We start from the raw sequence: 14620 nt of genomic DNA on the forward strand, positions 1-14620 counted from the left end.
TAATATTATATTTGATATATTAATTAATATAACGTTTTTCATTAGTTCAATACATATTGACCATTCAGATTATTTTGACTAGTTAACCCAGTTAAATTCGGCTATAGATCTATACTGCAAGAAACATTAAAGTAATTAAAACATACAAATATATATGTAAAATGGAAAGAAGAGCTATTGTTGGAAAAAAGATGGGTGAGATATAATTTCAAGTAACCTGGATGGAATTAGAAAAACGTTCAATAGATTGAAACCAAAGATATTAAACATGGCTAGATTTGATTTATTTCCTACATATAGTAAGTGTTTCTTCCTAATGTGAAAAACTCAAAAAACTAAAAAAATTAAGACTCAATAAGAATAAATATTAGAACAAAAAATATTATCTATGAATAGACTTTGAATCATTTCATAGATGATTCTATTTTAATGAATTATGTTTAATGTCAGTTTGAGAAAGTAGATTGAAATAAGTAATTACTTAGGTAACCGGATAGACCTTAACAGTAACTTAACATCAGTCCACTAAGCATCTAATCCTATTGTGTTACCATACAGAACTTGAAGGTTTTATGACTAGATATAAACATTAACAAAATTTAAGATGTTTTTTAAGGAATGATATTCTAACTGACTGAGATCCTTTTAAAAAAGATATAAAGAATGCGCTAAATAGTGATAAAGCAGGTGTAAAGCATTTTCTATGTAATCCTCACGGCTACGTTAGTAATCAGTGAACAGAAATTTTAATTTCAACCGCTAATTATGCTTCTATACACTAACTTTCAGATTGATATCTCTACAACTATGGAAAAAACCATTACAAGGAAGTTTTCAGTTTGTTAACATGATATCCTAATCGACAATGGCATGTCAACTAAGCAACTATACGACTAATATATTCACAGAGAGTTAGCGCATAACTTTACAATCTGTTATGGATTTATGACTGTAACTCGAGAAATTGTAATTGATCTCGACATATTTTTTAAGAGATAATAATTTAATTGATAACATCCATCACCTAAGAATGCCAATTGATTTAGGAACGGCACTTGATATAGGAAAGTCTATGAATTAGTTTTCTCATACTTCACTTCGAATATCTGATTACAACAAAAATATTCAAACATCTTACAAAATATGTACCATACTTGTATTTTCTTAGTAACCCAATGATGCACTTTATGTAAAGGGTGTAGTTCAACCAGAATAACTCTAGAACAATATAATTTTTTTTTTGAAGATAATCGTAAATAACTGTATGTATTCAATATATTAGAATTATTATTTAGTTAAATCCAAATCAGATATCAGAAATATTAATGGGCTTTTAAGTACTATAAAAACCATTTTAAAATATATTCTTTAAATATCTTAAAGATTAGCCAACTGTCACATTAGTTTATGCAGTTTTATTCATTAGAAAGCGGGATTTTGAGAGAACATGTCTTCTAATTTCAATTAAGGTTTGATTAAATATTATTCGTGGTAACTTTCCTAAATAAGCAAATGAAATATCCCAAATCCTGGTTCCATTTTCGTATTTAATTGTTTGATCTGTAGCTTATTTTATAAGACAAGGTTTAACAATAAACTCTCACTGCAAGGCATAGACAAATACTTAATATCATCAAATATTCTAAGATATATATAAACTTTTAGGAACCTTTTTATAAAGTACACTTATATGTTTAATGTTGTGCACCAAAATCTCTCATTAAATTCCAATAAATGTCACATTAATATTTAATCGATATTTAAGTATGCATTATATTATAAGTATACCTATATAGAACATTTTATTATCACTTTTATAATGTAACCGTAAGTTTGATATATTAGGCCCTATAATATCGCTTCAAATTCATAAGAGTTTTCAAATCAATTTTTTTTTAATTTTCAAAACAACAACAATTTTTTATTATTATCCTTTTAATATATGTATGCAATAATATTTGTTACATAATTTTATGTTAAAAATATATTTAAATAATTTTGTTTTACAAATTAAAATAACTTACGCACATAATTATAAAAATTTTTACATTAATTTTATAAAACTAATATTTTTAAAAAACAATTTTTTATCAACATAAAACCAATATGACTAGAATTTGTTAATGCAATAAATTTTAAAAACAATTTTGGTAATTTATGATCACAAATAGTATATCACTATACTATGATATAGCAATAATATTATAAAGAAATAATATTGTCTTGAACATAATAGTACATTCACACAGTCTCATTTAGGCACTTGCTCATTTATATTAATGTATGAACGTTCACATTATAATGAACTCATTTGTGTTGTTGATAGAACTTTTATTGAAATTATATATCACACAAAAAAATTAAATATTTAATTGATATATTAAATCGTTTATATTTATATTATATATCACATATATTCAATTAATAAAAACAATGATTTGTGAACACTGTGAATGTGCTATAACACTAACTTTTAACAATGAAAAGAACGAAGATATGTATATTATTAAATTTTAACTAACATTCTTTTATATATGATATACACAAAAACTGTTATACAGTAAAGAATTAAAAATATATAATAATTAAACTTAAAAGTCATAACTAAAAAAAATGATATTAAAATACATAATAGATAAATATATACATATAGTACAAATATATGCATAACAATGAACATATTCACATATTAGATATGAAAATACAATTATTAACACAAAGTAATTTATCTGATCCACATAAATTAATTAGATAATTTATACGATTTATATATAAGTTGATATGATAAATATGTCTCAGACACATAGTAGTTGATTGTGATTCTGTTGATCAATTTTGGTCGACAGAAACTATCAGTTAAAATATAATCCACAGCTATTTTTATTATTAATTTTAAATTTATTATTTTTGTTGCTAATTGACCTTTCATCAGAAGATAAATTTAATTTTGAATCGAAAGAATTTGATAGTTCCATATCAAAGTTTTTTTTATGTTCTTCTTGTTCACATTCCTCCCACATACATTCAAAGTCTATAATATCTCCTCTAAAATCGTCAAAACAAGCAATTTGATCAATTGGTGTATCTGAAGTATCCATTTTATCTATAATAAAAGTAAATTATATTTAATAAACTATCAAAATTTGTTTTTATCATAATTGTTTAATTATATATAAGAACTGTTTGACTGTATTAAGCGTATTGTCTCATAAACTAATACTGCTTTCGAAACTTGTAGGGTCAGAGAGACGTAGTCAATTGTTTGCGCAAATTTTGTCTGCGATCAAAGGCTATTTAAGCAGCTGAGTTTTCAACCTTTTAGTAGTGCAGACTCGCAGCTGACGGAATATCTGGCATAATTCTTATCAAATTATTTACTAATCAAGCGTATGAAGTTGATATTTGGAACCGGCCAGTGAAAGAAAAATGACACGCAAAAATGTACTCAATTTAATAAATACAATCGTTGGAAGTTCGTAAGTTTAAGATGCAAAATAAAAATTTTAATAAAAAGTTCCAATTAAATTTATAAACAGTTTTAATTAAAATTAAAGTTGCAAATGCCCGGCACATTCGCAGAATTATGGTTCGGCTACCGCAGCTGCCACGAGACAGACTGGCAAAATGGAATACGCATTTGAGGTGAAAGAAGATGTTCTCAATACCCCCATAAGATATTTTCTAATTAATTTAACCTTGACAGATGTCCGCTTCAACTGTGCGTTTTGGTCCCGGAGTTTCAGCTGAGCTGGGTGCTGATATACGTAACCTGGGTGCGAAATCAGTTTGCGTGGTAACGGATAAGAATGTGGCAAGCTTAACGAGTGTACGTACGGCATTTGATTCCCTTAATCGTAATGGCATAAGCTACGATGTTTATGATGAAACACGCGTAGAGCCGACAGATACAAGTTTCTGGCATGCTGTGAACTATGCACGATCAAAGCAGTTCGATGCGTTTGTGGCCATTGGTGGTGGTTCTGTCATAGATACATGCAAAGTAGCAAATTTATTTGCCTGCGATAAGGAAGCTGAATTTTTGGATTATGTCAATAAACCAATTGGAAAAGGCAAAGAGGTGTTTAGTCATTTAAAATTTTATTTTTCATTGTCACATATGTAATTCATTTTTTAGATAACCGTTAAACTAAAACCAATGTTTGCACTTCCAACAACATCTGGCACAGGTTCGGAAACCACCGGCGTTGCTATTTTTGACTACAAGAAATTACATGCCAAAACGGGTATTTCAAGCAAATACCTTAAACCATTTTTGGGTAATGCAAGATAATTACTCGATAACCTATATCTATTAAAATTGCATATATTTTCAGGCATAATTGATCCACTGCATACATTAACTCAACCAGAACGTGTAACAGCTTATACTGGTTTTGATGTGTTTTGTCATGCACTTGAAAGTTTCACTGCTATTGATTATCGTGAGCGTAGTTTAGCACCCACTGATCCCAGTTTAAGACCACCCTACCAAGGACGGAATCCTGTCTCTGATGTTTGGGCCCGTTTTGCACTTGATATAATTAAAAAAAATTTCATAAATGCTATTTATCAACCAGACAACATAGAAGCTCGTTTAAAGATGCATTTAGCGTCAACTATGGCGGGTGTGGGATTTGGTAATGCTGGTGTACATCTTTGTCATGGTTTATCGTATCCAATTTCTGGCTTGGTACGCCAATTTCAACCAGTTGGTTATGCTACATCACATGCTATCATACCACATGGACTTTCAGTTGTGATTAGTGCACCTGCAGTTTTTGAATTTACTGCAAAAGCATGTCCAGAAAGACACTTGGAAGCAGCTGAAATATTAGGTACTGACATAAGAAACGCTCGAAAAAGTGATGCAGGATCTATTTTAGCTGATACCGTTCGAAAATATATGCAAGATGCCAAAATAGAAAATGGATTAAAATCACTGGGTTTCACAACTGACGATATACCAAGTTTAGTTGACGGTACTTTGCCACAGGAACGAATTACAAAACTGGCGCCGCGGTCACAAAATAGAGAAGATTTGGGAAAACTTTTTGAAAAATCCATGGAAATATACTAAAATATTTATTTATTTTACAAAATAAATCACCTTTTTTAAATTGCACAAAACTACGTCTTTGAAAAATTTTCATTGGCGCTAACGAAATAATTGGCGCGAACTAAAGTCAAGAGCTGACGAAATAGAATTGACATTTTTGTCTATATTCTATAACATTCTTTTAGTATATCGTGAGCTTTGAGAATTAAAAAGCTCTACAATTGTAATAGATCAGAAATATATTTATAAATAAACACAAATTAATTTTTATATTAAAAAAAAATTATATATTTATATTAATAAAAAATTATATTTTTATATTAATAATTATATTTATATTTATATATTAATTATATTTTTATATTAATAAAAAAATACATTTTTATATTAATGAAGAATTATATTTTTATATATATTTCTTTAAATTTTTCCATATATTTCCACAAATAAAATTTAAAAGATATGTTTATATAATAATAAAATAGTAATAATTTTTATATTAAAATTTTTATTTGAGTTTTAATTATGGTATATATGAAATAAATATATTAATAATTACGCTGAAAATATTGCTATTTTTAATTAAATGGTATGTTTATGTGAATTTATGTAGGTTTACATATGAATATATCTTAAATGTGATTTTTATATATCGGCTACACCGTAAGTTGATATTGAAATTCATTACATTACATTACTTAACACATTTTCGGGTTTATCTTTATAATCACGCATGATTTCGTCAAATTTACTTTACAAAATTTATAAAAGGATATAAAAGCAAAACGCGTACTTATTTCCTTAAATCTCTTCCTTAAGTAAATACTTAAATGCCATCTAAAAATGTCAAGCTTTAAACCATTTTTATTATATATATACATATAGATCTAAACACTGAAATTTGCATTACATTAATTCCTTTAATTTCCTGCGTTCACATTGTGAGATTAAAAGTAGACTAAAGCAATAATCAAGATTTAAATATTAATCTAGTTGTTTAACCACAACTTTCCCATATAAAAGTTAATCTAAATAATGATTAATTTTCTGTGCAACTCTGCAAATGTCTTAATATCGTTGATTTTTTTACGTTCTTAGAAGAATTGGAAAAGAAATATTAAAATCTATTTAAAACAATATTGAAAATTTGAAAATGCCGAAGTGAGTGAAGTATTTATTAAATTTATTTAATAATAGTTTTGTACATAATAATAATTAAAATTTGTTAAATTATCGTTATAAAACTATTTATTAAATTTATATTACAATTTTATACTATATTATATTACAAAATTATAATTATGTTCTAAATAAAGAACAGAAATTTGTGAAACGTCCAAAATCTCCACTGTTTAATGTAAACGGTGTAGTTTAGAAATGTAGATTAACTTAATCTCGTTGTCTTAATCTCACAAATTAACTTGATGTATTTAAATGTGTTGCCCCACATATTTTCAGTTATTTCTTCATATAGTTTCATATGTAAAACCATCAATAAGAATATATATAAATATAGAAATATATAATTAAAAATGTTTTAAGGTATGTAAAATTTCTGCTTTGTTTGTTTTAATTACACACATCATACAATACATTATTAACTTCATACTTCTTAAATCATTTATTCATTTAATAAAAATTACGCATTGGCAACGCGGCAATTGACATTGCTGTCATTTTAACTTTTGCTCTCATTCTCTCACATTCGCACGTGTTGTGTTCATTTTCATTGTCAAATACAACTGGCCGGTCAAGTTGTAAATAGAATATTTTAATTCCAAGTATATTAAACTTAATAAAATAAAAATGGTTGTTTTTACTTGTAATCATTGTGGGGATTCAGTCAAAAAACCCGTCGTAGATAAACATTTTAATACAAAATGCCGTGGCATGGTGAAAAATGTTACATGTATGGATTGTCAAAAGGATTTTTTTAACGAAGAATATGTGGCGCACACCCAATGTATCACTGAAGCGGAAAAGTATTCTGGCAAAGATTATGTACCAAAAGAATTTAAAAATAATAAAAAACAAGAAAGTTGGATGGAAATAGTGCGTTCAATATTAAACAATCAAGAGTACAAAATAAGTGCGCCTGCACGTGGTGTATTTGAAAAATTACAATCATTCGATAATGTGCCACGCAAGAAACAGAAGTTTCAGAATTTTATAACCAAGTGTGTACGAGTGCATCAACGACAGGCAGTTGAAGTATGGAATGTGTTAGAAAAAGAATTAGAGAAAATGAAAGCCAGTAAAGCTCCAGAAACTAAGGTCAAAACTGAAGAAGAAGAACTGAAGTCAGCAACATTGCCACATAATGGAGTAAAACGTGAAGTACCAAATGGAAATGGTCTTAATGAACCACCGAAGAAGAAGAGCAAAAAACAGGAGGTAAATGAGCCTGCGACAGTGGCAGCAACTGATCTGAACTCTCAACAAAATGGTAATAGCGAACCAAAAAAGAAAAAAAATAAAAAACAGAAAACTGAAGCTGAAGCTGAAGTTGAAGGAACCACTGCAGGTGCTATCCAAAATGAAGTTGAACAAACTCAATCCAATAAGAAGAAAAGTAAGAAACAAAAATCTGAAAATTCTATTGAATTAACTGAGCCTACTTCTGAAATAGCTGAGGTAGCTCCAAGTGCAATTGAAGCTTCTGAAGAATTCAGATGGCAAGACGTGTTGTCAAAAATTGTTAATAAACAGGCCGAAGGAATTTTATTGGAAAAACTAAAGAAAAAAATTCTTAAAAAATATATGAGCAAATTAGAAGTAACTGAAATGACTGAAAAGGAAGTCCAGAAATTTGAAAAGAAATTTAATAAATACTTGAAAAGATGTGAAGCTGTAAATGTTGATGGAGATTTGGTTAAATCTGCTTAGGGTCCTTTATTAAGTTAAGTTAAAGTTAAGTTTAATTTCTCTTTATCTTTTTGAATTTATTTTATTTCTTTTAATTTTGTTTATTAAGTATTTTCTGTAAAATAACTATTAAGATTTAAGAAGAAATGTGTAAATATTTCTGTACATTTTTACATATAAAATTTGTATATATAAACTTATGTAGAAAGCTTTTTTGTTTAAAAAAAAAATTAATTTTTTAATTGAATTTTAATATTTTATAACTAAAAATTATTTATTCTTATTGAAAGAATTCTTAAATTATCTGCTAATTAAGTAGAGTATCATTATTCTATATTATAAAAAACAAGTAGACAATTCAAAACTGTTATATTTAATGATCTAATCTATATTAATAGTAATAAATAATTATTAATACTTATACTTTCATAAAATACAATTATTAGTACTTGGTAAATTTTATTTTATTCACTTTAAAGTCAATTTTATTATATAAGTTTATTATTAATAGCGAATCTATAATGATTGGACATAAGATCTTTATGGGTTCCAACTTAACAGAATATTGTATTTAATTTAACAAATGAAATATATAATCTATTCAACTAAAGTATATTTCTTAATTGTTGGAAATTTTTTACGTTAAAATAAAATATCCACATTAATTTTAAATAAAATTTGTCATTTAGTAATATTTTACTAATATTTTAAGTAACTTAAAAAAACTATTGAATGAAGTTAAGTAAAACCGCAATATCTATAATTTTATGTTTTTTTTTTTTTTTTTTTAACTGTAAGAAATGACCACAAAAATACCGCTAAAGAATTTTCTATACAGAAATAATTAATATTTATTACCTTGAACTGTATAAGAGCTTCAAGTTTACAATAAATAATTATAGAATATTTACAATATAAAAGTGAATTTTAATTTTGATGACTTCAGTTTGAAGCTTACCTCTGACAACAAACGAAGTTAAACGCCATGAAGTTCTTACTAATTTTTGTCATCATCATCGGAGTTATATCTTGTAGTGAAGCAAAACCTGGACATTTACATCAGTATCATCCTGTTGTGGTTGTGACAAAGCCGGCTGTTGTTGCGAAACCAATTTTAGTCGAAAAGCGTGTAGTGGTTTCTAAGCCCATACTGGTAACTAAACCTATACTGGTTGCAAAACCCATACTGGTAGCAAAATCTATACTTGTAGCCAAACCCGTACTGGTAGCAAAACCTGTATCTACAATAATTATACCGCGTCATCATCATCATTTGTCAGGACACTACCAACACCATCATTTGCACTACTAAATGGAGCCAAGGAAAAGTTTATTTAAAATCATTTCATATATTGTAATAATAATACTATATGTTTATTATAACCAGTAATAAATAAGCATTAATTGTAATCGTTTGAACTTATTTTTTACTATTGGAACTTTGTTAAAAGAATTGTATATCTTATAAATTAAGTATACATAGTTAAAATAATCTAGAGTTCTTTTAATTATTGTACTCTAATTTACATTGATTTTATTTATTTTACTAATATGCAATTATTAATAACAAATCCCTTTAACTTGATAGGCTGAGAGTGATTTTTTTTTGCTGTGGATGCTTTCTGCTTCATCGGTCTTCTCGAAACTGAAAGACGTGATTTAAAACTTCAGTATCCTATGGAAAATTTAACATAATAGAGAATATATATTATTTCTGCACTACGTATTTTGATTCAATTAATCGTTTCAAATACTTGTTTTGCTAATTAATATTAATTTAGTCTCAACTGATTCAAGTCAGACTTTAAGACAGGTTACTACTGAAAAATCTGACCTTAGTATGTGAAAAAATAAAAACAATAGATATAAAACTACGTTGTTTAATGAATCATGATTTATATATATTATTATTATTATTAAAATAGTGAAATAATGAATCCATTTGTTAAATTTAATTCATTACATTATGTAAACATGAGTTTATAAAAAAAAGGTTTATTGAAAACCGTAACAAAGACTGTTTAAAAACAGTTTTTCACTATACGCTTTAAATCTTTTGTAATAAAAATAATAAATTGAACTGAAATTTAATACAAAAACTCTTAAAATTCGCTTATATTCATATTTACGGTCAATCACATATTCAGAATATGTACATAACAAACAATCTTAAAACATTTTTGGTATAAGGGTTCTTATTAAAAACCATTTCAGCAAATTTTATATTTTAAAATGAATCAAATATAGGCTCATAAAACTTATAAACTTATGACTATTTTTCATTATATGCATTGCGATTAATACAAAATTGATACAAAATTTAATTCACTAAGTAAGCCAATTAATTTAAGAAAATATTGAGCATTTTAAAATGTTTAAATTTTTTATGATTTTATTTGTAATATATCTTTATTTTAATTTATTTCTTTTAATTGAAAAATATTTAGTAAAAAACTATTTCAAAGTTCTACTTAAATCAATCATATTCGTAGTACAGTTTGTATAACAGTTACAAAATCTATCCAAAGCAGATAGAGTAATACCAACGTCGTACTAAATTTCCTAGTGACAAAAATTTTTGAATGTAAAATATATTGTACTATAACCATTTCGAGATATAGCTCTCAGTATTTAGTTTTTTGCAATCAAAGATATTTTTGTTATTCCTCCTATTTTTAATTCGATTTACAAGGACGTACAAGAACAAATTTTGAATATCTAAATATGGATAATTATGATGAAGTATTGGATGAATCCAACTGTAAGAATAAAAATGAGCTTGATTTTTAACTATAATTTGTAATGTTAATATTACGCATAAATTTATTTCAGCTCAAAAACCTATCTCAATTAACCCCAATGGTACTGAAACTACTGAGCAAAAGCTTGATTTTAAGTACCCTATTGGTTGGTCAAAAATATGTAAGTTAAACTATTTGTTCCTGAAAACTTAATACAAGTACATATCAATATCAGTATATCGGTATATAAAATAATGATTATTAAGTAAAAAATTTGAGAAGTTTGAAAGTTTGCTTGGAGAGAAACAAAAAGTTATTGTACGAGGAGTTCATTTGGATTAACTAACCGAAATACCGGGCTTTAAGTTAAAACAAAAAAACAATGTACACATAATAACATTTTTACTAAAAATATCATGTCTACAAAGATTTTTAGTACTATTTTTGTCGATTTTTATTGTTTTAGCTAGAACTTTTATTCTTTTTTTAGTGTTGTTAGTTAGCACTTAAACAATTACTTATTTTACTATATGCAAGTACAAATGAGTAAGTTTGTATACGATATATATACAGAAAGGAACTAAAGTGATATGTCATATATTTTAATAAATAAACTGTGTGTATACTCTTACTATAATCAAACTTTAACTTATAATAATCTTCGATTCTTTAACTTCTCATCCGAATCATTTTTAACAGTATATGCAGTTTATTATATTATCAACATGGTTTATATATATAAACATTTATTGAAATATTTTTGGTGAACTGACGCTAAATTACTTTGAAGGATGATTTTATGATTCTGGCTTTTTCACTATAACTAAAAAATGCATAAGATATAGTTGAAGACAAACAAATATTTTAAATTTATTTTATGATCCTGAAATAAATATTAATAATGTTAAATAAATTAGAACTTTATATTAAATTTAATATATCTAATAAGAATGTGCGTACACAATTTATTTAAATATTTAATATCCAAACTTTATATTAAATTTAATATATCTAATAAGAATGCGTACAATTTATAAATATCAAATATAAACTTAATATCAAAAAATAATAAAAAATTTTTTATTGTAGTTAATCAAGAAATTGCGGTTGATACTGTCCCTGAATATAGTCAGCTCAAAAAAGATGAAAATAAAGTTGGATCTACCTCTAAAGAAAGTCAGCCTTCTTTACACAGTAAATTTGAGCAATCTCCGCAAGGCAGTACAGAATACCGAAAGGCAACTCAATATTTCTTGAATGATGGTGTAAATTATTTCAAAAATAAACCTAAAGTAAACGAAAATATTAACCCACCTCGAGTTTCAAGCATGTCCACTCCCGTAAATTATTCCGAAGAAAATTATGGGAAATGCAATTCACCAATTAATGTTCTAGGACATAGTAATATAAATTTTGATTATTTCCAAAAGTCTTTTAATGAGAAAATTCAAAAAGCATCCGCTGCTGATGGTGAAAATAATTCTGTTCCATATTATCTACGCGCTTCTAATGCACAATATTCACCCACCTACAAAACTTCTAATTTAAATGCAACTGCAAAAGAATTTTTTCCATCGATTCCAATAGGTTTCCGGCCTATAAAACCCAATGAACAACATACGTGTCCTGAAGATTCGCCACCGGAGTGTAATTATTAAGAAGAATGGGAAGGATGGATATCGAATAAAGAAAAGTTTTATAAAAAAAATAATTTAATAATAATTAAAAAAAAAATTAATTATTGTTATTCATTATTGTAAATGAGTTTCACAATAGAAAGAATTATTCCAATGGTGATTATTGTGTAGGAGGTCACTATCTTATGAGTTATTGTGCGTGTAGACTAAATACTAATGGTATCAATAGATCACTTAGATAGCGATAACAACACAGCATATTTTATTACTCGTTGTTATGATAATGCCAAAACTTACCAGAGTTCCCGAAATCAGTATAAAACAGTTGATAGTACTCTGAGTAATGCTAGTCACATAAGTATTGCATACTATAATATAATGTAGATTCTATTGTTAACACATTAGTACTCCAATCTGAATGGCTTTTTTAATTAAATAGAGAATATTTAGTTGCTTACAATTTATTAAACAGGTAAATTTGAGCATTTGATGTATTCATTGATTTTTAATATAGTTTTAATTATAATGTGTAAGTACTATCATCTTCAATCTACAAAGTTACTTTAACACATACTATGAATGAGTCATCAAATTAAGGATTGTAATAATAGAATTCTATTTTATGAACTCTGATAAATTAAAATCTGAAAAAATTTCTCAACTCAATAGAGAATGTTTAGATACTTATATGTTTTTTGACAGGACACTCTTTACTGAAGTATCATTATGAAAGTAATATCTATCACTTACAGACTTCTGTCACTTCAGTGAATTCAACTCTATTCCATATTCTCTAAACGGGCACAGCAAAAAATATATGAAGTTGTGAAAATATATTGTTATATGACTATTATTATTATTAAATTATAGGCTCTGAATGCACCCCGACCTACTTTAAAATTTTTTTATTCTTGTCCGCATGACTTTTTTTAACATATCACTTTCATTCCAATAAAACTAAATATGTTTTAAGCTCCGTGGTGAGGAGCATGAAAGAGTAAAGTGTATCGAGTAGTCGAATTAAAAGGTTTTGCACTTGAATATAGAACTGCATTTTACTCAGTTATGTTAATATTGCAAATTAATTAATTAACAATAATGGTATTAAAACAATCGGTGAGTTCGTTCGGTTGGATGCGTTCAGTTTTGTATAATTTAAAAATTGCTATAGAACGGAGCATTATTTGCTTCTCTGGGAAATGCGATGTTAATCAAATTCATGTTAATTACTTGCAAAACAAACTAATTACCTAAACGTTGACCCACCCATCGCTTTGTTATCAGATATTTAATTATACAATTAAAAAAATCTATGAAATCTCAAATCATTAATTTAAACTGATTGATTTTGATAAATAAATATTGTTGACATATTTTCCGATTTTTTTCAGACTATTTCAGATTGACAATACTTAAGTTGAAGATTTATATGAAATTTATCTTAAAGATAGCTATCTTCTAGAAATTTATATCTACAATTATTAAAACATCATAGCTCGAATGCAGCAGAAATCGTATAAAAGTCGGTTCATCATTCGTTAAAATTCACAGTGCAAACTAAACATTCGAAGTAAAAAGTTTCCTACCCACAACAGCTTTCACAACGATGAAGTGGTTCAGTGCCTTCTTATTATTTGGACTCTTGGCATTAATTGGAAACATGGCAGTATTCACAGCTGCTGAACCAAATCCTGATCCACGGGGACGACCAGCTACAACCAAACGTCCCACTGTAAATACTGAAAATAATAATGCTGGGTTCGACGAAAGACGTCGCTAGCAAACCAGGAGTAGAGGAGGTGAAGGGCACCAAGCACAGCAACAACAACAGCAGCAGCAGCAACAAAAGTTGAATTGCACCCCATCATTGCAAAAAAATAATCGTCAAATCGTTGTAAAATGTTTTGGACAAGAAAAATTACAATTTGTAGAAATTTTATTATTATAGCAAAAATATTTAGAATAATAAATATTCTTTAAAAATAGTCAACTAAAATATGCTGTAGTGAAATAATAATATTTAGAATCAATAAAAAATGGAATGAAAGCAACAAAATAATATTACAACTATTTTATAACTTATATGAACTTCTTTCTGAAACGACAGCTCTTCGATCATACTTACACGTTTGATTAAAGACACCTACTACGTTATCGACAGATCATTTCATCGACCTGTCTCTACCTGTCTCACAACTCGATGGTCATGTCAGGGCTTGTTTTAACAATCGTTTGCTTCAACTTCTCAATAGATGAGATTTAATATATTAAATCTAAATATTCAATATTTATTATATAATATACTATATAACTATCATCAC

The 14620-nt window shown here is 27.0% G+C and overlaps 4 protein-coding genes across 5 annotated transcripts; all 4 read left to right on the plus strand.

Moving 5' to 3' along the window:
- The first annotated feature begins 3255 nt into the window (after nucleotides 1–3255).
- LOC119683698 (probable hydroxyacid-oxoacid transhydrogenase, mitochondrial) lies at nucleotides 3256–5100 on the plus strand. 2 transcript variants are annotated; one of them, XM_038097503.1, is made up of 5 exons: nucleotides 3256–3476; nucleotides 3537–3642; nucleotides 3704–4078; nucleotides 4136–4277; nucleotides 4335–5100. In XM_038097503.1, the coding sequence occupies exons 2-5, from the start codon at nucleotides 3625–3627 to the stop codon at nucleotides 5075–5077; spliced, it is 1278 nt and encodes a 425-aa protein (XP_037953431.1). In that variant the 5' UTR covers nucleotides 3256–3476; nucleotides 3537–3624; the 3' UTR covers nucleotides 5078–5100. The 2 variants fall into 2 exon arrangements, with proteins under 2 accessions (XP_037953431.1, XP_037953430.1); XM_038097502.1 differs by having other exon boundaries at nucleotides 3555–3642.
- A 1675-nt stretch (nucleotides 5101–6775) lies between these two features.
- LOC119680117 (cell growth-regulating nucleolar protein) lies at nucleotides 6776–7978 on the plus strand. The gene has a single exon (XM_038092793.1). The coding sequence runs from the start codon at nucleotides 6863–6865 to the stop codon at nucleotides 7940–7942; it is 1080 nt and encodes a 359-aa protein (XP_037948721.1). The 5' UTR covers nucleotides 6776–6862; the 3' UTR covers nucleotides 7943–7978.
- A 2356-nt stretch (nucleotides 7979–10334) lies between these two features.
- LOC119682684 lies at nucleotides 10335–12346 on the plus strand. The gene is made up of 3 exons (XM_038096177.1): nucleotides 10335–10682; nucleotides 10754–10843; nucleotides 11752–12346. Exons 1-3 carry the CDS (start codon nucleotides 10646–10648, stop codon nucleotides 12318–12320), a joined length of 696 nt encoding a protein of 231 aa, XP_037952105.1. The 5' UTR covers nucleotides 10335–10645; the 3' UTR covers nucleotides 12321–12346.
- Nucleotides 12347–13840: 1494 nt separating this feature from the next.
- Nucleotides 13841–14187, plus strand: LOC119686088. The gene has a single exon (XM_038100553.1). It carries the CDS (start codon nucleotides 13906–13908, stop codon nucleotides 14077–14079), a length of 174 nt encoding a protein of 57 aa, XP_037956481.1. The 5' UTR covers nucleotides 13841–13905; the 3' UTR covers nucleotides 14080–14187.
- The last annotated feature ends 433 nt before the right edge of the window (nucleotides 14188–14620 follow it).

The sequence above is a fragment of the Teleopsis dalmanni genome, chromosome 2 (genome assembly GCF_002237135.1).
Source record: "Teleopsis dalmanni isolate 2A chromosome 2, ASM223713v2, whole genome shotgun sequence".
Lineage (NCBI taxonomy): Eukaryota > Metazoa > Arthropoda > Insecta > Diptera > Diopsidae > Teleopsis > Teleopsis dalmanni.